We start from the raw sequence: 21,830 nt of genomic DNA, 5'->3' as shown, positions 1-21,830 counted from the left end.
TAAGCGCTGGGCATGCGCGGGGCCATGGGGCAGGTGCTCGGGCCCGGCTGGGGCGGGACCCGCAGCCCCTGGCTCTGAGGAGGCGTGAGGCAGCTGCCTGGGCCCCCTGCACCTGCGGCCGCGGCAGCGAGGGTTCCCCCCCCCCTCCCCCGCAGCTGTCAGCGTCTCTCAGCGGCACCAGCCCAGCTGCCGTTCAGCGCCTGGCCCCCTCCCCTCCGGACAGTGCCACATGGCGGGGCGGGGCGGGGCGGGACGGAGAGCCGGACCCACGTAGTTGGCTGCGGTGCGCCAGGACCCCGGCTGGGACGCCCTGTGTGGGGCTGGGGCCCGCGTGCCATGCTGCCTTCTCCGGCGGTGGTTCTGCACCCGTACAGCCTGCCTGTCTACCCGCAGTGCTACCCCGGCCTGGTTCAGGTACACGCCCCCCCCCCCCCCCCCCGTGTCTGTCACGCCTGCCCCCCCCCCCCCCAGCCAGGAGCCCCCAGGGGGTCGGAAGAGGTGCCTGCAATGCTTCCGGCCTGTCAGCGCTGCAGCAGATAACCCCCTGCGCTCTGGATCCTGCCTCCCCTTCAAGGGGCTGCAGCTGCCTCCGGCTCCTGGGAGGGCAGATAGCGGAGGGGGGCGGCCGTGTGTGGGGAGAGCTATTTCCAGCCCCCGGGGACGCTGGAGAGGCCGGGGCCAGGGTGTTTGGGGGCTGAGCTGTACCCCAGCCTCGGGCACTGCAGCTTTAGGCTCTTTCCCAGCAGGCTGTGACCTTGGACAGCAGTCGGGTGTTCGCCCACCACACAGCCTGGGCCCCCCACTTCCGCCCTGGGCCAGCACCCACCCAGAAGGGGCCCGGCGCAGCACATAGGACGGGGAGATGCAGAGCTCCCAGGGGAACTTCTCCCAAGACTCCCGTGGGCCGGGGCCCTTGTTGGCCTGTTGCGGGCCGGCTGTTCTTGTCAGCCACGCAAGGTGCGGGCGCTCAGCGCTCGGTGCGCCACAGGCTGCTCTGGCCCCGGGCGGTGGCTTTACAAGCTGGGGCAGGGGGCGGCAGCCCCCCAGTCCCTGTTCCCCTGCTGCACCCGCCGCCCCCTGCGAGCACCTCTCCTTGCCAGTCCCTGGCCACGAGTGGGCCACGGTTTGGAGCCGGTCCCACGTGGGATGGGGCATTGTGACCACAGATTAGGTCTGTGCAGCTGCCTCGCTCTGGGTTAGGTCTGCGGCCTGGCCCGGCCCCCTGAAGCAGATCCTGCGAGCTGCAGTGTTCGTGCCTGAGCAGCTGTGGGCTGGGTGTGCTTGGAGCGTGCGTGGGGCCTGCTCTCCTGGGAGGCCCACGTGTGCTCGCCGCGTGTGCCCTTGGCGACTGCTTTAAGTCCCATGGGTGCTCGCTCCGTGTGCACTTGGGGCGTGCAGGGAGTGCTCACAATGCCTGCACACGCGTGTGCGCTGAGGACCCGTCCCCGCTGTGCGCTGGCTGTGAGCAGGCCCTTGGTGCGGGTTGCGTGTCCCCCACCTCTGGGTGGCCAGGGGTCTGTCTCCCAGTGCATGGGGGGCTCTGCCCCCTTGGGGTTGTGTCTTTGGGGGGAAGCCTGGGGTGTGAAAGGGGCCAGCGAGGGGGTTTCTGGGGACACTGTGCACACCCTTCCCCCCAGGGCAGCAGGTTCCTCCCCCCATCTCTGCCCCCTTCCATAGGGGCTAACAGGCTTCTGACGACGACCCTACCTGAGCGGGTGAGGCCCAGTTTCAAATCCCGGCTGAACCTCTCTTGTCCGGCACCCTCAGGACCTGACCTGCCCTGGCCGGTGCCGGATGAGGCTTTGCTGGGCCGCAGCAGGTCACTATTGTCTGTCACGTTACCGACGCTTCCACCGCTCGCTGGGCTCTGAGAAGACACTTGGGGTCGATCAGAGCTAAAGATGCGCCAGGACTGGTGGCTGGAAACAAACTTTGCCAACGCCCCCGAAAAGTGGCCAGGCGGCACAGTGACACCACGCCAGATTAGGGGTGCAACCGGACGAGAGCGTTCCGGATTAGAGGGGTCCGGCTGTCACAGCGGCCGGGGCGGGGCCAAGCCAGGGCAAATGGTGGGAAAGTAGCACCAGCTCGGTAGCCTGCGGGGGAGTTTGCAGAGGCCGGGGCAGACCCGCTTGCTTAAGAAGAGAGTTATTGGCGCTGGCTGAGCCTGCAGTTCTGCCGTCAGGCTTGTTAAGGGGTCGGGGCACCAGGCTGCGACTTGGGTGGTCCCTTCTTGGGGTACAGTCACTGAAAAGGGGGTGACCTGCCTGAGAGAAAGCCCAGGCTGCTCAGAAGCCGGCCATGCCTGCGGGAGGAACTGCGGCAGTTCATGCCAGCACATTGCAGCCTCCAGCGCACGAGGGCCGAGCAGGGATGTGCAAAACAAGTGACCGGTGCTTGGAGCTGTGGTGAGGGCTGGAGTGATACGAGCCGCAAACGGCTCCTAGACCCCTGGAGGAGGCAGGGGCGAGAGCCCTGGGGTCCAGGCCCCAGCAGTGTCTACACTGGGGGCGGGGGGCACAGCGTTGTTTTACATGTTCTGGGCCCTAACTACAAAAGAGCCCCAACCCCCACCCCCCGTGCTCTGCCTCAAACCAGCCCCAGCCTTAAACTCTCTGCAGCCCCAAAGTGCCCCCACCCATCCCCAGGTTCAGCCCCCACCTCACAGCTCCCAACCGCCCCTTCCCCCACAACTCAGGATTAACTTACCCAGGCGCTCTGCATCCTGCCATCCACTGCCAGCTTCTTCTGCCCTGGGGCTGCTGGGGTTAACTATCCAGAGCCCGGGGCTGGAGCTGCCAGGATTGTCTGTCCCCTGTGGAGCTCCAGTCCCTGGTGCCAGGGCAGCCTGCAGAGTTCTGCTCCCCATGCCCAAGGGCTGCCAGCGCCCTGTGCTCCAACAGAGCCCAGAACTGCCGCCAGTACCCTACACGCCAGGTCCCCCGCCAGCAGCCCAGGCCCCAACAGAGCCTCGGGGGCCACTGCCAGAGTGTAATTCTTTCAGCATGGCTGGGAGCTGCTCCTGCCACGCTGTTCACAAGCCAGGCTGAGAGGTGTCAGCAGCGGGAGCTGCAAATGGCTCCTTAAAGAGCCACATGGCTGGGAGCTGCCCAGCTGCTATTTAAAAATGGTGCCAGCGGGGGCTCAGCGGGTGAAAAGGCTCTGCCGGTGGGCTTTTGACCCTCGAGCTGTGGGTTGGACACCCCTGGTCTAGGGCATCCCAGGCAGGTGTTTGTCTCACCTGCTGGTCATAATTTCCAATGCTGGAGATTTCTCAACCTCCCTGGGCAATTTATTCCAGTGTTTAACCACCCAACAGTTAGGAAGGAAGCTTTTACTGGTGGCCAAGCTAAACCTCCCTGGCTGCAACTTACGCCCATTGCGCCTTGTCTTATCAGAGGTTACAGAGAATAATTTCTCTCCCTCCTCCCGCTAATACCCTTTTAGGGACTTGAAAGCTGCTGTCATGTCCCCTCTCGGCCTTCTCGCTGCCAGACTGCACAAAGCCCATTCTTTCAATCTTCCCTCATCAGCCCTGCTTTCTAGATAAGCCAAGGAGCAATGGGCTTAAAGTGCAGCCAGGGAGGTTTAGGCTGAACATTAGGAAAAACTTCCTGTCGGGGCAGCTGAACACTGGAATAAATCGCCTGGGGATGGCATGGGACCTCCGCTGCTGGAGACATTGCTGAGCTGGTTTGACAAACACCCCTCAGGGATGGGCGAGACGGGAGGGCAGGGACTGGCCTCAAGGACCTCCTGAGGTCCCTTCCCAGTCTATGATCTGTGGGTCCATGGAAAGAGGAAATGCTCATCCCCAGTGTTAGCCCAGCACAGCAAAGCCTAGGCCTGGCCCGGCAGAGGAGCAGTACCGAAAGGGAAGGAGGGATGTAGAGGTGAATCTACGTGAAGGGCTGGTGCTGGGGATGGAGGAGGACGTGGCCAGGGAGCTGGGTGGATGGCAGGATGGGTGAGTGGAGGCGTGTGTGGCAGAGAGGGGTGTGATGGGGAGATGGATGGAGGTGGGACAGAGGTGTGATTGGGCGGCAGGCGGGGTGTGTAGCTGGATGTAGGAAGGACGATGAGGTGGGAGGACGGGGGGCTATGTGGGGGGCGTGGGGCTCCAAGTTCGGCCCGTGTGTGGCTTGGGGGACAGGGGAAGGACACTGGCGCCCCAGGCTGCTAGAGGCCCCTGGGGCGCTTGCTCCAGGCCACGGGGCCTGGGGGGGGGGGGGGGGGGGCTGGGTCCACATCACAGCTGTTGGGCTGCTCCCTTGGGGCGGGGGGGTCAGAAAATCCTTAAACAGCTGAAAACAGAGACAGGCCGCTGGGGAAGGGGGCTGATAAGGGGCAGCCAATGAGACGCCCCTCACCATGTCCTGCTCCCCATTGGCTGCTGCCGGGTGGGGGTCTGCATCCCCTGCCTTATAGCCCCTGGGCCGGGGGACAAAGGCTGGGGCTGCCAACAGCCGGCAAGCAGCAGGGGCGGCCGGGCAGCTGCAGGATGGGGCTGGTTCACAGTGTAGGTGGGTGGGCTTCTGCTGACAGCGAGCGGGGGTGGGGAGCCAGGACATCTGGGTTCTGTCTCTCGGAGGGGAGTGGGGACTAGTGGGTGCAGTGTGGGGGGCCAGACTCCTGGGTTCTCTGGGAGGGGAGCGGGGTTTAGTGGGTACAGCAGGGGGGCCAGGACTCCTGGGTTCCAGGCTCAGCTCTGGCAGCGATGGTGCGGTACAAGGGACCCCCTTCCCCTGTTCCAGGTGGGGCCGGGGGAAGGGCTCGTCTTGGCTCAGGGCCTCACTTCCCCTCTTCTCTCCCCGGCAGGGTAGCCAGGATGCAGCTGCCCCCGGCGAGCCCATGACTCCGCCATACCCTGGCCCGTACCCCCTGGCCCCGACGCAGGCCCGGCCGCCCCTGCCCTTCCGCCCGCCCGGGGCTGCCCAGGAGTTCCCGCCGCAGACCCCTGCTGAGCACGGCCTGTGCCTGTACCCGGCGGGCCAGCCCCCCCCGGAGCACGCCACGCCGCCCGAGGCCCTGGGGCCAGCCCTGCCTCCTCCCCCCACGGTGAGTGCCCGGCCCCGGGAGGTGCCTGCGGGGGAAACGTCCCCCAGCTCCTGACCTCAGCCCCCCGCTTCCAGCCTTGCAGGCACGTGGGCAGGGGGGTGGGGTGGCTCTGGATCCCCTGCCCCCAGGGGCGGACTGGGGGCCCTGGTCGGGGTGCAGGGTCCAAGCCTTGTGAATCGGGGCGGGGCGGGTTGTGCTGCGCTGTGCTGGTCCTTGCCCCCCAGGGGTGACACACCTGGTGCACCCTGGTGGCAGCCTGTAGCTGCAGGAGAGGTGGGGTTGCCCCAGCTGGCGTGGGGCTGGAGCTGGGTCCAGGAGGAGGGTGAGGAGGGCCGGGGGCCGATCCTTTGCCAGGACCCTCCTGCACTCGGTCAGTGAGGGACTGGGGATGGGGTTAATTTCCCCAGCACTGGATGAGGAGGGCCCGTGGGTGACTTAACCCCCACCCCTCGCCTAGGTCCTTCCCAGCGAGGTCCACAGCTGCCCCGATTCATGTCCCTCCTGGGGGGACCCTGCCTTGTGCTGGCCCCTGGAGGACAAGGGGATCAGCAGGTCTGGGGGGGGGTAATGATGCCCCCCCCGCCTGCCTGCAGGCCCCTGGGCTCCCCTTTCCATGCCGGCAGCTGAGCGCCCTCTGCTCCGGCGCAGCCACACGCGCTGTGCTCTGCCCATATAGGGTCATGGTGGCGCCGGCCCCACCGGCGTCGGATTCCACTCCCCACCCGGCAGCTGTTTATCTGCACAGGGAACAAATGGCACATTCCTGCCCCTCCCCCCCAGCCACAACGCACAAACAGCTCTGGGAAGGACGCAGTGTCCTCTGGACCCCTTCCTGGGGTGCCCCAGGGACCCCCCAGCCCTCACGCTGCCCCCTGCTGCTGCTCGGCCCTTTGCATCGGGCCCTGCCGCAGCGGGGCCCCAGATCCGGGACAGCAGGCGCGCCTCTTGCCCCAGGACTAGTGACTGGGGATTCCAGGAGCCCGGCAGCCTGACCCTGTGCCCAGCCTGGGGTGTCACCGAGCCCCCAACTCCCCCCCGGCATCCCTCTGGCATAGAAACAGGCCCCGCTCTGCTCAGCCAGGCATGACTCAGGCCCCAGGGGGATCTTGGCAGGCAGCCTCTGGTGAGACTGGAGCCCTCTGGCCAGAGGCGGGAAAGACCCCGGCCCCGGGGCAGCCAGGTACCGATCCAGGGACCCCGGGAGAGCGAAGGCTGGACATAGATGGGGCTGGACAGGTTTGGGGCTGAGGGATTCCTGGAGGCCTGGGCTGAGTGTGGGGCCAGTGGATAAGGCGGGGTTTGAGTTGAGGCGCTGGAATATTAATAGGGGTGTGTGTGTGTGTCTGTGTGTGTGCCTGTGTGTGCGGGGGGGAGCCAAGGCCAAAGTGACCCCTCCCTCTCCGCGGCGTGTGCTCTGGGGGTGAGCCGGCCTCTCTCCTCCGGCGCTGCAGCAGCCCCAGCGAGGGAGCTCTCTCGGCCGAGGCGATGGTGCTGCGGAGGAGGAAGGACACTCAGTGGGGAACACAAATTCAGCACGTAGGTTTCAGTGTGTTGCGGGGGGAGGGTGTCCTTGGCTCCGTGGCCCCCTGCCCAGGGCCAGTCGTTTGAGGCCCAGCTGCTGGCAGTCCGTGAGAGGAGCTGCGCTTCCAGACGCCCTGCCGGGAGCTGCCGTCCCGCAGAGGTGTTCCTGTTCTGGGGCTCGGGGCACCCGCCGGGTTCCCTGTGCGCCGAGCGGCACCTGGGAGAGGTTCAGGGGATGCGCAGCCGGGGAGCCGAGCGCCCCCAGCCACCGGCGGGGTCTCTACGGGTGGTGCGCGTCTGCCCCGGCCTCGGCGCGCAGCACAACCTGTGTTCTGCACGCGGATGGAAAAAACTCCAGGGACTGTTGGCCTCCACCCGTGTCCCTGTCCCATGAGCATCACCCCCAGCCCCGGGCAGGTGCAGCTGGTGGGGCCACGACCCCGCATCTGCGCCCCCCAGCTGATCTCCTGACTCTGACCCCGTGCGGGCTGCTCTTCAGAACATACGAACGGCCCCACTGGGTCCGACCAGGGGCCCATCCAGCCCAGCAGCCTGGCTGCCGACAGCAGCCAGTGCCTGGTGCCCCAGAGGGGGGTGGACCGGAGACAATGATCAAGCGATTTGTCTCCTGCCGCCCAGCTCCTGCCTCTGACACTCAGAGGCCAGGGGCACCATTCCCACCCTTGGCTAATTGCCTCTTGTGGACCTAACCTCCAGGAGTTTATCCAGCCCTTCTGCGCCCCCCCGCAGCACCCGCTTGTGGAGCCAGATCAGGGACAATCGCACGGGCAGCTGGGGGGAGCCTGGGTCCCTCCACCTGCCCGGGAGTCGGGGAGAGGGGAGGTGAGCTGCTTTTCTGCCCCCTCGGCCTCCAGCGTGGCCAGGGGCAGGGCCTCCAGGGTGGGGGGGGGGCAGGCCCTCGGAGCTGGGGGCCCCCTATTTTTGGGGTGGCTCCGGCGCCCCTGGGTCAGACCACGGCTGTAGTGTGTCCGCTGACGTATCAGCTCGATGTCATTGTGTTGACCTACCGCTGCCCCCAGGGCTCACCTCCTGCCGGGGGGTGGCCAAGCTCACCCGCAAAGAGCCTTTGCAGGTCGAGCTGTGCCTGAAAAAAGCCCTCCTCGTGAGACACGGCTCGACCCGCGCTGAGCTCTGGGCCTGGCAGAGCTCCGACAGCCTGCGGGGTTGACCGTGGAGCGGGGTTCCCTGTGGCTGTCCCTGGGGCTACGCCGGGACTAGGTCAGCTGAGAACCGCTGCAAAATTCGCACCCGCCTGACAGCACTACCTGCCCTGCTGGAGCCGAGAGACCAGGAACGGCTGGGGTGTAGAGAAGGGGCTATTCTCCTCTGGTCGGCCTTGCGGGGGGTGGCGGGGGCCACCTCTGGCGTACTGCAGCCAGTCCCCGCCCCGCAGGATAGAAAGGATGTGGATGCATTGGAGCATGTCCAGCGGAGGGCAGTGAAAAGGATGTGGGGCTGGAGCGCACGAGGAGAGGCTGAGGGATTTGAGCTTATCTAGTTTGCAGGAGGAGTGAGGGGCAGTTTGATGGCAGCCACCTCCTTCCTGAGGGGGCTCTAAAGAGGCTGGAGAGAGGCTGTTCTCAGGGGTAGCAGACGGCAGAACAAGGAGCGAGGGGCTGAAGTTGCAGAGGGCCGAGGTCCAGGTTGGATATTAGGAAAAACTCCTTCCCCAGGAGGGAGGTGGAGCACTGGAATGTGTTACCCAGGGAGGTGGATTCTCCATCTCTGGAGGTTTTTAAGTCCTGGCTTGACCCAGCCCTGGCTGGGATGACTTAGTGGGGACTGATCCTGCCTGGGGCAGGGGGCTGGACTCTGTGACCTGCTGAGGTCCTGTCCAGCCCTGACACTCTAGGGCAGGCTGGGTGACTGATGGCAAAGGTGCCTGGGTCTGAGCCATGCCAAGCTGGGAGGGGCAGCAGGGCCCAGGTGAGAGCTGCTTGTCTCTGGTCCCCAGGCCTGAGTCATCCGAGGGTGGCCTGGCAGGGATGGTGGTCACTCCTTTGAGGGCACCTCCTCCCGCCCAGCTGTTGCCAGCCTCAGACTTCGCTTGGCCCCCAGCACCGTGGCGAATGACTCTGTCTCTTCCCCCCCTCTCTGGCCAGGGCCTGCCCCCGGGCGTTGGCAGCAGCGGTGGCGGATCTCCCGGCAAAAGCAGGTTTTTGTGCCAGGCATCTTGGAACCCGTCACTTTTCTCGGTCCCAGCAGCTCGAAGCCCTCCTCCGCCTCAGTAATTCCTACTCACCCCTGCACCACACCTGCCTGCCTCAGTTTCCCCCTGCACCTCTCACCCTCCTTCCCCGCCCCCGACTGGTCCCTGGGCTCTGGCCTGGGGCGAGCTCGGCTGAACTTGTCTTTAAGAGCAGGGCGGTGCCCCCCGTTGGGGGCCGCGGGGGGGGGACACGCTAGAGAGAGGGAAGTGACCCGGGTCAGCTGAACTCCTGGGAAGCCCAGCCTGGAGCACGGGGCTCTGGCTGCAGCTTATCTGACCCTTCCTGCGGCCAAGGGGGTGTCCAAAGCGCGCACGCAACAGGCGTGAGCCTGTCACATGGGCTGCCCCCCTCGTGCCTCCCCCAGGTGTGTGCACCTTGCACAGTCACCAGCACTGCACGAGGGCTCACACACGCCGCCTACGCACCCCCCACCGTGCACAGTGTACGCATGCGCGAACTCCCTGCCCCCTGCCCATTGTTCGCGCCTGCGCGCCGGCGGGCTCATAAGGCACGCGCCTCCCATTGCACCCCCACCCCCGGCTGTGCGCCCGCTTGCGCGTGCCCCTCGTGCGTGTTCCTGTTCACGCGCGTGTGCCCTGGAGGTGCACGCTCCTCCCACGGTGCACGCTCACGTGCGCGCCCTGCCCCATGTGGGTATGCGCGAACACAACCCGCTCGTGCCCTGGCGCACGTGCACGCGCACCGGCAGGTTGCAGGGAGCTTAAAGACGAGTTCAGCCCCGTCTCTGCAGCCCAGTCAGTTGGCCCCCCCACTTCCGACCCGCCCAGTGGCTGTGCCCATGCAGCGTGTGACACGCCCCTGACAGCCAGCCGGCCCCCCGGGTGTGGCATCTTGGCCCGTGCATTGGAAGGTGCCTGAGATCTGAGGCCTTGGGCTGAGCCAGCCGCCTGCATGGAGACGGGAGACAGCACCTGTCCCAGTGGGGGAGGGGGGATTTGTACAGCTCCTAGCACAGTGAGAAAGCTGATTCCTCCCCCCACCCCCCCGCACACTTCTCACCACTAACGGCCTTGCTTGTGTCCGCCTGAGCGCTCCGAGTGCTAACAGGAGGGCCCAGGAGCTGGGTGTGTGCTCGTGTCTGGTGAGTGTGTGCCCCGTGGATGCAGCTGTGTGCTCAGCCTCTTTTGCCCGCCTTGCTCACCGTGGGCCCGGTGGGGCTGGGAGCCAGGGTTTCCGGCACTGAGTCTGGCTGGATCCTCGCCGGCCTGTACCCTGATGCTGGGCCCTGAATAGGGAAAGCGGTGCCCAGGAGGGATTCAGGGGCCGCCCAGCGGGTGAGCCAAGCACCCCAGCCGGCTGTGGGTGTCAGTGGGTGGTGCACATCCACTCAGGCGGCCATGTGCAGCACAAAATGTATTCTGCAAGTGGGTGTTAAAAATAGCAGGACCATTGATCAGGAGCCAGAGCTGCTAGCTTGAGCCCGGCTGGTGTCTCTCCTGCCTGGTGCCAGGGGAGCAGGCGCCCGCCCCGGGTAGGGCAGGTCTCCCAGTCCCTGACCACTGGGTCGCACCCCATGCTGCAGGGGAGGGGGCAGGAATGAGGCCAGTACTTGCAGTCCCCCTCCCCAGCCTTGAGCAGGTTTCAGTGGCTGAGCAGCCCCTGGTACTGTCCCTTTGGAATCACTGCTCCTGGCCTGAGCCACGCAAGGGGAGAGGTGCTGTAGGACAGGGGTGGCCGGTGTGAGCGGCTGGGGAGCTGGCAGTGAGGATGGGGCTTGCAAGGGAACCCTGGGGCCCCAGGGCCTCTCGAGTGGAGGAGTCACAGGAGCAAAATGCCTGAAACCCACCCGGCCCCTTCAAACCCTGCTCGGAGCCACCCCGAGGACGCCTGCCTTGCGGTAAGAAGGCCGGCGGGTGGAAAGCAAAGGCTGCTGAGACTCAGGGGCTGAGCAACAGGACAGCATGCCGCCGCGCCCTGGCTGGGATGGAGCGGGATGCACTAGGCCTGGGGAAAGTACCGAGAAGGCCAAGCGAACTGAGGAAGGGCCTGGAGCAGCCTCTGTGGTGGGGGAGAGCCCCAGGCCCAGGAGCGCTGGGTTTAGAAGAGCGGCTCCGAAGGGGCCGTGCTAGAGCAGTGGGTCCCAAGCTTGTCGGCATCATGCCCCCCCCCCCGCCTCTTTTCCCACACACGGGCCAGCCCCCCCGCCGCCTGCCTGATCCCCTCTCCCCTTCTCAAAGCCGGGCACCCCAGCCCCTCAGCTAGCCCCAGCCCCAGCCCCCCAACCCACACTCCCTCCCCTTTGCAGGAGGCAGCCAGCTCCACCTGGGCCTGCACCGGCTGCCTGGTTCTCGCAGTGGCTGTGCTGGGTCGCCCACCTGGAATGGCCGGGGCTGAGAGCCGGAAGCAAGGGCTGGCTCTTTCCTCGGGTGGAGGGAACGATGGCGGGGGGTGGGTTGCCTTGTGCCCCCCTGGGGATTTCTTCCTGCCCCCCAGCAGGGCACACCCCCCCAGTTTGGGAAACCACGTGCTAGGGGTTTATAAACCGGCCAAGGGCATGGGGCGAGGGATGGGTGATGGGTTGTTTCCCCTTTCAGGTACCAGCAGAGCCCAGGGGGGCCCCGGGACTGAACCAAGGATGGGTGCAGAATAGAATTGCATCACGCTGCACACGACGCAGGGGACCCCGGGCCAGGGCGTGGGAATGGGGTTAAAACAGAGCTAAAGTCCTGGAGGGCCCCTTCGGCCAAGGCCCTTAGCAAAGCTGGGCAGGATGCAGCCGTGTGCTCCGGGTGGCCCTCAACCGCCGATGGCCGGCAGCGGGGAGTGCGACGGGGCATGGATGCGGTTCACCTGCAGCGCCTGGCATGGGCCGCTGTGGGAAGCCGGGTTACCGGGCGTGAGGGCCCCCAGGGTGCCCATTGTTACGGGCTCCCAGTGAGGGGCTAATGGGGAATGCTGGGGTGGGGGCGCTGGGATCCTGACGTCCCCGAGGCGGCTCTGCCCCAGCTGTGCCCGGTTCATCTCTCGGGATCCCCTCCAGCCAGCCGAGGAGCGTCCCACGGCTGCGCCCAGCCCAGCTGCCCGGGAGGCCGAGAGTGCGGATGGCAAATCCCAGCCCAAGCGGCTGCACGTCTCCAACATCCCCTTCCGCTTCCGCGACCCCGACCTGCGGCAGATGTTCGGGGTGAGTCCCTGGGGGCGTGGGGGGGGGTCTCCTGGCCCGGGGGTGGGGCGAAGAGGGGTGTGCAGATGTGAGCCCCGTGTTGACAAGGTCTGCCACCCCTGTGCTGTGTGTGTGTGTGTGTGAGAGAGAATCGCCCCCCCCAGCCCTGCAATCACTGGGGCCCCTGAGTTCCCCGAGGGGCTGGTCACTGGTGCCTGTCTCATCCTCCCCTCCTCTCCCCCTACCTTTTTCAAGCAATTTGGGAAGATCCTAGACGTGGAGATCATCTTCAACGAGCGCGGCTCCAAGGTGTGGCGGGGGCAGGCGGTGGGAGGGGTGGGGGTGTCCAGTCAGGGGCAGCCAGAGGCAGGTGGGCCAGGTCAGTGGGGGAGGTTCCTGGTCAGTGGGGTGGGCAGGCTGGGTCAGCGGGGGAGTTTCCAGGCCGGTGGGGTGGGAGGGCTGGGTCGGTGGGGGAGTTTCCAGGCTGGTGGGGTGGGAGAGCTGGGTCGGTGGGGGGGTTTCCAGGCTGGTGGGGTGGCAGGGCCAGGTCGGTGGGGGAGGTTCCTGGCCGGTGGGGTGGGAGGGCCGGGTCGGTGGGGGGATTTCCAGGCTGGTGGGGTGGGCAGGCTGGGTCAGCGGGGGGGTTTCCAGGCCGGTGGGGTGGGAGGGCCGGGTCGGTGGGGGAGGTTCCAGGCTGGTGGGGTGGGCAGGCTGGGTCGGTGGGGGGGTTTCCAGGCTAGTGGGGTGGGAGGGCTGGGTCGGCGGGGAAGGTTCCAGGCTGGTGGGGTGGGCAGGCTGGGTCGGTGGGGGAGTTTCCAGGCTAGTGGGGTGGGAGGGCTGGGTTGGCGGGGGAGGTTCCTGGCCGGTGGGGTGGGAGGGCCGGGTCGGTGGGGGGGTTTCCAGGCTGGTGGGGTGGCAGGGCCGGGTCAGTGGGGGAGGTTCCTGGCCGGTGGGGTGGGAGGGCCGGGTCGGTGGGGGGGTTTCCAGGCTGGTGGGGTGGCAGGGCCGGGTCGGTGGGGGAGGTTCCTGGCCGGTGGGGTGGGAGGGCCGGGTCGGTGGGGGGGTTTCCAGGCTGGTGGGGTGGGCAGGCTGGGTCAGCGGGGGGGTTTCCAGGCCGGTGGGGTGGGAGGGCCGGGTCGGTGGGGGAGGTTCCAGGCCGGTGGGGTGGGAGGGCTGGGTTGGCGGGGGAGGTTCCAGGCTAGTGGGGTGGGAGGGCTGGGTCGGCGGGGAAGGTTCCAGGCTGGTGGGGTGGGCAGGCTGGGTCGGTGGGGGAGTTTCCAGGCTAGTGGGGTGGGCAGGCTGGGTCGGTGGGGGAGGTTCCTGGCCGGTGGGGTGAGCAGGCTGGGTCGGTGGGGGAGTTTCCAGGCTGGTGGGGTGGCAGGGCCGGGTCGGTGGGGGAGGTTCCTGGCCGGTGGGGTGGGAGGGCCGGGTCGGTGGGGGGGTTTCCAGGCTGGTGGGGTGGCAGGGCCGGGTCGGTGGGGGAGGTTCCTGGCCGGTGGGGTGGGAGGGCCGGGTCGGTGGGGGGGTTTCCAGGCTGGTGGGGTGGGCAGGCTGGGTCAGCGGGGGGGTTTCCAGGCCGGTGGGGTGGGAGGGCCGGGTCGGTGGGGGAGGTTCCAGGCCGGTGGGGTGGGAGGGCTGGGTTGGCGGGGGAGGTTCCAGGCTAGTGGGGTGGGAGGGCTGGGTCGGCGGGGGAGGTTCCAGGCTAGTGGGGTGGGAGGGCTGGGTCGGCGGGGAAGGTTCCAGGCTGGTGGGGTGGGCAGGCTGGGTCGGTGGGGGAGTTTCCAGGCTAGTGGGGTGGGCAGGCTGGGTCGGTGGGGGAGGTTCCTGGCCGGTGGGGTGGGCGGGACAGCAGAGGAGGGGGGCCTACAGATCAGGGGTGTGGTGTGGTGTACAAGCCCCCGTGAGGCCTGACCAGGGCTGCCCCATGTCCGCCTGTGTCTCCCTCACCTGGTTGCCCCTCCCCCCAGCTATGGCCTCACATTCCCCCCCACCCCCGCAGGGCTTTGGCTTTGTGACCTTTGACAGCAGCCAGGACGCAGACCGGGCGCGGGAGAAGCTGAACAGCACCATCGTGGAGGGCCGGAAGATCGAGGTGGGTGCCCCGTGGTGGTGGGGGAGGGGAGGGGAGCCCGGGTGGTTTCACTTGGGGGCAGAGTGGGGGCTGGTTAGCGCTGAGCCCTCCAGCTGTGCAGGTGGGACCCTCTGTACCTGGGGCAGTGGTGGGTCTGTCACTGCCCTGAGCCCCATGGCGGAGGCGGGGAGGGGGCGGCTTTGCAGGGCACCTGGCCTCTTATCCCTCCTTCCCCCAGCAGGTGAACAATGCCACGGCCCGGGTGGTCACCAAGAAGCCTCCGGCGGCACCTGTGGTGAATGGTACGGGGGGGCAGGGGGAGGGGGAGACCCCCTTGGCAGGGTCCCCAGCTGGGGTTCCCTGGCAGTGGGGCACTGGGGCCCCGGAGGGATCCAGGAGATGCCCAGTAGGTGAGCTGAGCGCCCCCAGCCAGCAGCGGTTGTCTGTATGGGCCGTGTGCATCCGCGCAGGCCTTGGTGCACAGAATAAAATTATTCCGCACATGGATGGGAAAACTAGCAGGAACCCAGCCCAGTTGAGCTGCAGTCCCCTCCTGCTGCTGGCGCCCTGGGATGGGACCCGTTCCCCGCCCCAGGGCAGCCCCCCATGAAGGGTGAAGGGTGCAGCTGTCGGGGGGCTGTGGGGTGGTGCCAGGGGCTGACCTGGGGAGAGGGGTGTGGGAAAAGGGGGGCTGGGGCCTTCTCTCAGCTGCTGATTCCTTCTCTCTGCCCCCCTCTGCCGCTAGGCTGGAAGCTCAACCCCTTGGTGGGTGCCGTCTACGCCCCCGAACTCTACACAGGTGGGCCTGCCCTGCTCCCCCTCCCGCCCTGTCTGCCCAGCCTGAGCCCCATCTTCACCTCCGGTCTCCTCTGCCTCCTGGGGCCTTCCCCCAGTCCTGGCCACAGCCCCTGTCGCCTGCTTTCGCCCTGCCCTGATCAGACCCCTCCCACCAAAGCCTTGGATCCCTTTTCTCCCCCCCACTGCCAGAGGAGCCCCCAAACCCCTTTCTCCCCCATTGTTGGAGCCCGAACCCCCCCTTGTTCCACCCCATTGCCAGAGGAGCCCCAAACCCCCTTGTACCTCCCTTTACCAGAGGAGCCTTGAACCTCCTTTGCCCCCTGCATTGTTGGAGGAGCTCCGAACCCCCTTCTCCCGCCTGTTGCCAGAGGAGCCCTGTCGAAGCTGCCCCATGTCCTGGTGCCCCATGGCTCAACCCCCAGGCTGGTCCAAGCCTCTGGGGCGCTGAGTCCTGAGCCGAGCTGAGCCCCTGCACCTTTGGGGACAGGGGAGTGAGAGGGAGGCCCAGCCTGGGTTAGGGGAAGGCTTAGCCCCTCCTCCCCCGGTCTATTGTACCCCACCAGCTCACGGTGCTGACTGTCGCTGTCTTCCCAGTGGCCACCATCCCCTACCCGGTGGTGGCCCCGGCAGCACTGGCCTATCGCGGGGGGCTGCGGGGCCGTGGCCGCGCCGTCTACAGCCCCATCCGGGCGGCTCCTGCCCCATCGCCTGTCCCGGCCTACGGGAGGTGAGCTGCGGCGGGCCAGGAAGCAGCCGGGGGGATGCCGGTGGGAACGGGGGTGCAGGGGAGCTGCTGCTGAGCCTGGTGGCTGGGACCACTGGGGGGTGGGGCGGGCAGGGGAGTAAACATCCGGCTGCTTTTGGGGGCACTTTCTGTGCACCCCACAACCGGAGAGTCTGGATCTGCCCCCAGGACCCCGACTGGAGGGGGTGCCTCCCCCCCCACTGGGCCCAGGGGAGTTCTATGCCCTTGCTGCATGCGGGTGCACTGTCACTTGGGGGGGGTCACGGGTCCTGCCCCCCACCCCCCGCAGCCAGAGGTGACTGCCAGCCAGCAGGGGGGGCGGGGGGGGGCGGCACAGCAGGGTTGAGGCAACAGGGACACGGTGTAGGAAGGGCCTTGGCCATTGCCACACTCAGAACTCTCACTGCCAGCCAGGTGTCCATGCGGTGCCCAGGGAAACTGAGGCGCACACCTGTGGTTACTGTAGGCCAGCAGGGCTCACAGGTAGCACGGCAAAGGGAATGACCCCCCCACCAGTCTGTCACACCCAGGTCCCTGCCTCCCCCCCGCCTTGCACACACCTGCATGCGAGGGAGCATCGGTAGTGGGCGTCTGCGCTGCCCATTGGGGCGGGGGTGGGGGGGAAGGTGCCTGCGTGAGGTTCGGGGGGGGGGCGTGGGGGCAGGGCTATCGGCTGGAGCTGACGCACCTCTTCACCCCCCCACCCCCCAGCGTGGTGTACCCCGACGGCCTGTACAGCACCGACGTCTATGTAAGTCCCTGGTGCACCGGTGGGTGCAGTGCGGGTGGGAGGGGTCCCTGGGCTGCTGCTGGCGACTCCCAGCCAGCCGGGGGGACAGAAGTGTTATGAAGTGACAGGGACACAGCGCAGAACTGATTTGTCAGCCCCGGGACGCATCAGTACCATCCCTCTGGGGGGAGGGGCAGACCAGGGCCCTCACCCTCCCCTGCACCCCCAGCCACGACTGACCCACTCCCAGCTCCTGGTCCCCTCCCCCAGCAGGCTCCTCCTCCAGCCTGCGTCTTGTTCCTGGTGTCACCTGGCCTCCCCCCCCGCCCCAGCTCCGTTTACCAAGGGCGCCAGCCATTGTGGACGTGAGGAGGGCTTCCCACCCGGAATGCCCACCCCCCAGCTATCCATGCAGGGAAACTGAGGCACACACAGGCAGATAGAATAGGAGACCAGAAATCAGGAGCACCACAAGGTGAACGACCCCCCCACCCCAGTTGGTCATACCCAGGCCGCACCGTGCGCCTGAATTCCGGTCCCAAGCGGGAGGGCTCAGCTCAGGTGCCTCCGCAGAGGAGGGTGGGAGGAAAAGCCCATTTTCCCTGCCGGGGCGGGAGTGCTGCATCTGCCTCCCTGGTCCCCTCCCGCTCAGCTCCCTTCGCAGTCTGCTGGCAGCATTAAAGGGAGGAAAGGGGGGGTCACAGCCCTCCACATTTGAGCCCTCGCTGCCCCTTCTGGCACAGCTCCTGCAACAGAAGCTGGGCAGCTGCCCCCCAGGGTGTTGTGTGTGGTGGGGGGCAGGTGTAATGGGGTCCAGGGGTCCCCCAGGCGCTGCACCCCGGCCGCAGGCAGGAGTGACTCTCACTCGGCAGGAGCCCAGCGGGTTTATTAGCCGACAGGACACAGCATCGTACAGAGGGGTCAGTGCAGCCGGCAGGGACAGCCAGTCCCATCCATGCTGGGGAGAGGAGGCCCTGAGGGGCCCCCGGAGCCGGGGCCTGGCCCCCTCCTTTGTCTCTCTCTCCCAGCCCAGACTCACTGCTGCCCAACTCCCAGTTCCAATTCAACCCGCTCAGGCTCCACCTCCCCCTTTGTCTGCAGCCCAGAGGGGCCACCTGGTCTCCAGGTTACCCTCCGCAGGACCCCCCCCCCCATGAGCTCCCCCCCCCACTGCATCACAGCAGGAGAGTAGGATGCAGGGGTGGCATGTGGGCTCACGTCCTGGCCTTGCTCTTCCAGGGCTATGCCACGTACCGAGTGGCACAACCTCCTGGGGCAGCGGCTGCAGCGGCAGCGTACAGTGATGGGTAAGTGCTGGGGTGCGGGGGCAGGCCTGGGCGCTGGAATCATTATACTGGGGGCCCCCCCAAGCCAAACTGCCTCTCTCCTGTGCCTGGCTGACTGCTCCAGCAGAGCCAGCTGCCCTTGGTCCTGGTGTGCAGCAGCCCCTGCTGGGCGAAAGGTGTCACTGCGGCGCCCCCCCAGGAACTGATCTTTTCTGCGGGGGTGGAAATCAGCTCGGCGGGGACCTGAGTTCTGCGTTCCTGTTTTTTTGCTCAAGGCGAGAGGCTCATGTAAAAAGAAAAGGCAGTGGGGGGGACGACACGGTCCCATGGCTCCGATCCCCCCAGTGCGTCTGATGCCGGCTCCTCCTAGCACAGTGTGTGTGTGCCCGGCCGGTGCTCGCTCCCTAACCCCGGCCTCTGCTCTGCTCCTTCAGGTACGGCCGGGTCTACACCACGGCAGACCCGTACCACCACGCTGTCACTCCAGCCTACGGCGTCGGAGCCATGGTGAGCAGCAGGCCTGACTCCCCGGCCTGCGCCGGGCACCTTCCGAGCCCTCCACCCCCAACCCTCTCCCTCCTCACGCTGCATCCAGCAGGCCTCTTCCTGAGACCCCCCCCCACCCCACCGCTGGCCCAGCCAGACTTGGCACATGGAGGGAGACAGTTGCCTGGCCCAGCCTGGTGGCCTCTCCCCCCTCCACAAACCTGACCCCCTACACCCTGCTGGAAGCCACCCCCTTTCTGCCCTGGCCGTGCCCCCTCCCTCTCTCACCCTACCCTTGTCTAGTCTGTGCCCCCTTATGGCACCCCCTCCCCCGCTGCTGCTAACCAAGTGTTCTCTGCCCTGGCAGGCCAGCCTGTACCGTGGTGGGTACAACCGCTTCACGCCGTACTGAGGATCCCTGTGCTGCGAAGGCCCCTGGCCAGTTCGGGAGAGGGCCTGAGTGGGGAGCCCTCCAATGGACGCTGAGCTCTCGGTGTGGCTAGGGAAGGGCAGTGAGGGGATGCTGGAGGCTGTCTCCTGCTCCCAGCACAGTGTCCGGGATGGGCTGGGATACCCACCCCTTTTCATGGTGGGCAGCCCTCATGCCCCAGCTCCATGACCCAGAATCCTCTGGGGCACCCTGCCCGGCCCCAGCACCCTGGGACCTGGAATCTTGGGGCGGGGGGGGGGGACACCACCCACCTGGCCCCAGGACTCTCTTCTACATCACTCACATCCTACCTGTGCCCGAGCTGCTGCGCAGAGAGCACCCCGCTGCCCGCCCGGGACCACAGAGGAGGGCAGCTTTGGTTTGTGTTTGGTAGCTGAAGCCTGTGTCACGCACCGGGGCACAGCCGGTGCTGGGCCAGGGTCAGGGTCAACGAGTGAGGCTCGGGAAGGGGATTTGGTGTCCTTGAACAGCGGTTCTCAACCCGCCCTGAGGACTGTTCCCCGCTTCAGGGGTCTGAGCTGTCATGTGTACCTCCAGTTTCACCTCCTGTAGAAGCTACCGTGTCGGCCTCATGGCTGCGCCAGAACCAGGGCTCACGGTGCGCTGGAGCTGCCTGGAGAGGCTCGCTGGGGCTTTGATAACTTGCTGGGGTGCAGGAAAGCTCTGGGGAGCACTCGGGGAGAAGTTTAGCCTTGTCCCGCACGCGTCAGCAACTGAGGCACAACGGGTCTAAGACGACGGGTTTCTATGGGGGTTGAATAGTGCACAGAGAGCGCAGCGGCCACCAGTCATTGGTTAGATGAAACTTTAGGTTGTGCTGCCTCAGCTGGTGGTGTAAAACAAGGCACCTCTCTGGGGAGATAACGTGCCACCCTCCACGTACCCCTGGGGCACGCCCAGCCCCGGTGCAGAACTGCTGCTGAACAGGCTGGTGAGAAAAGCAAAGGTGGACAAATGCTAAACCTGGGGCTGCTCCTGAGGATCAGGACCCAGGATCAGGGCCTCAGATGGCAGCTAAGAGGAGACTGACTCTCCCAGCATCTTGCCCCTGAGTTCAGCAGCCTCTGCAGTGCCCTGAGGTTAGCGAATTCCTGTTCCAGCCTAGTGCCCTTCTCCCAGCTGTTCCCTCCCTCCAGCTCCCGCCACATCTCTGCTGCTGTCCCATGTCCGCTCTCAGCGCTTCGGCCCTCTGCATGTCTGCTGACTCTTTCTGCTCCACACCGTCGCTGTGCCTTTTGCTTTCTACACACCGTCGCTGTGCCTTTTGCTTTCTACACACATTGTGCTGGGCTGGGCCCTCCTGGGCCAGGGTGGCCCTAGAAGCAGGATGCGTTGCGAGGGGATGGCTGAAGCGTGGCAGCGTGCGAGGTTGCGTGCTGTGAATAAGCCAGGGCCTAGCCCCGGCACTGCCTCTCAGGGAAAGGACTCCGCTGCAGTGGCCAAACCCTCTCTCCTTTCACCACTTTCTGTGTTGTAATAAAGCTCTGAGTCGAATCCCCTCTGTCCCTCTGCTTCTTCCTTCTCTCTCTTTCTCGCATCTCCTTGTTCTCTCGCTGTCCTTTCTGGGCATCTCACTGCTGATTGCTGTTGGGCAGAGCCAGCAGAGGCCATGGAGCCCCCCCCCCCCCCGCAGTTCCCCAGTGCTTCTCCCACATCTTGTGCCACCTGGGAGCTTGGGGCAGGGGCCAGGCTTGTGGCAGGCGGGGGTGTGAGCTGTAGGTTCTCCCAGGCATAAGGAACTAGAGAGGGATCAGGAAAGTCACATGATTGACTGGGCTAGACCCGTCAGCATTACCCCCGCCCCCGCACTTCCTGCCCTATGGGTTGCCTCGCAGTGGGCCTGGCCTGCTGTGGGGAGGGAGGTATATGTGTGGGTGTGTGCGCCCCCCCCCGCTCGCTGGGGGGGGGGGGTGCTGAGAGCTGTTGAACCAAACTGTGAACCCTATGTCTAATGGACAGCCCCCCCCACCGCCTGCACCCCTAATTCCAGCTCCTCTGCGGGTGGGGCTGGAGCCCTAGGGTGGGGTGCATGGGGGGGGGGGCGTCAGCGGGCTGACTTGGGAAGCAGCTGGTGACAAACCCTCGGGCAGTGACACAGGAGGGTGACCGAGGTCGATTCAGGGCACAGTCCCCCCCCCAGCTCTGGTGTGGCTCAGGGGCGCCCCCCCCCCCGCTTTGCTCGCCCTGGGGGGTGCGCCCGCTAGATCGCCTGCGCACTGCCCGGCTCACCAGGCCCGCGCCCGCCCAGCCAGTCTCTTGTGCGCGCGCGTGGGGGGGGGGGGTCCTCGTGACGTGCGTGGTACCAATAGCCCCCCCCCCCCGGCACCACCTCTCTGCCCTACGTCCGCCTATTCCCGCCCCTGGCGCTCTTCTGCGCAGCTGTGCGCGCCCACTTGCCGGCACTGCCCCGCGGGCTCGCACAGAGCCGGGCGTTGGCTCCCTTCTTCCACGGCTTGCTGCTCTCGCCTCTAGCTGCGTTTGGTCATCCTCCCGCTCCGGCTTGCTTGCTGTCTGTTTGAGGCACTCTCTCTCGCTCCTTGCACGGTATCGCCTTGCATGCTCTCTCTTGCACGCTAGCGCCTTGCACCTCTTACTCTTTTTGCACGGTAGTTTCTCGCACACACTCGCTCATTGCACGCTATCTCCTTGCACACTCGCGTGTGGCACGCTGTCTCTCGCTCGCCCCTTTGCTCACCCTGCTGCATGCACGCTGGCCTTTTTCTTTCTCGCCTTACTCTTTCGCTCATGCTGCGCCTCTCGCTTCCTGTGTGCTGTGCTCGCTTTCTCTTTGTCTTTCTCTCTCCGCTCCGCTGACTGCACGCTCTCCACCCACGCTGGAACCTGGGAAGGGGGGGCAGGCCAGGGCAGGGGACCCCCCCACACTTTTAGAAGGGCCCTTCTCGTTTCGTAAGCAGAGGACAGTAAATGCAGGATTCACCTCCTCTGCGGAAGACTCGATTCTGCAGGGCAGGCGCTGCAGTAACACTTTTGCCCACTAGGGGTCGCTGTGGCACCAGGCACAAGGGCAGCTGCTGGAGTAGCCAGCTGTGGGGGGGGGAGGGGGGCTATGGCCTTAGTGCTCCCCACCCCCGTCTCACAGCCGGGTCCATGATGTGCTCCCTCGCCCACGCAGGGCCAGCCCCTCCCTTCTGCCCCATCGTGCTACCGGCTCAGCTCTGGCGCAGCTTTGTCATGCCGGCCGGCTGTCTCCTCGCACCTCTTCCCACGCTGCCTGGCTCAGCCCTGGTTTCCCGGCTGGCTCCATGGAGCTGACAGCGGCAGAGCCTATTTTCAGGAGAGCTCTTCCACTGACTTAACAAGCCCTCCCC

The 21,830-nt window shown here is 66.4% G+C and overlaps 1 protein-coding gene across 9 annotated transcripts; it reads left to right on the top strand.

Annotated features, from left to right (window-relative positions):
• Window positions 1-258: 258 nt before the first annotated feature.
• Window positions 259-19,995, top strand: LOC142024274 (RNA binding protein fox-1 homolog 1-like). 9 transcript variants are annotated; one of them, XR_012648449.1, is made up of 12 exons: window positions 259-414; window positions 4,819-5,058; window positions 11,812-11,955; window positions 12,190-12,243; window positions 13,934-14,026; window positions 14,247-14,307; window positions 14,751-14,804; window positions 15,367-15,530; window positions 16,260-16,299; window positions 17,518-17,585; window positions 17,999-18,071; window positions 18,418-18,483. XR_012648449.1 is itself a non-coding variant. In XM_075016118.1 (12 exons), exons 1-12 carry the CDS (start codon window positions 337-339, stop codon window positions 18,460-18,462), a joined length of 1,083 nt encoding a protein of 360 aa, XP_074872219.1. In that variant the 5' UTR covers window positions 260-336; the 3' UTR covers window positions 18,463-19,995. The 9 variants fall into 9 exon arrangements, 7 of the variants coding, with proteins under 7 accessions (XP_074872219.1, XP_074872217.1, XP_074872223.1 ...); XR_012648448.1 differs by having other exon boundaries at window positions 14,244-14,307; XM_075016118.1 differs by having other exon boundaries at window positions 260-414; window positions 15,398-15,530; window positions 18,418-19,995.
• Window positions 19,996-21,830: the final 1,835 nt, after the last annotated feature.

The sequence above is a fragment of the Carettochelys insculpta genome, chromosome 22 (genome assembly GCF_033958435.1).
Source record: "Carettochelys insculpta isolate YL-2023 chromosome 22, ASM3395843v1, whole genome shotgun sequence".
NCBI lineage: Eukaryota > Metazoa > Chordata > Testudines > Carettochelyidae > Carettochelys > Carettochelys insculpta.
This window is presented reverse-complemented; position numbering and strand designations above follow the sequence as displayed.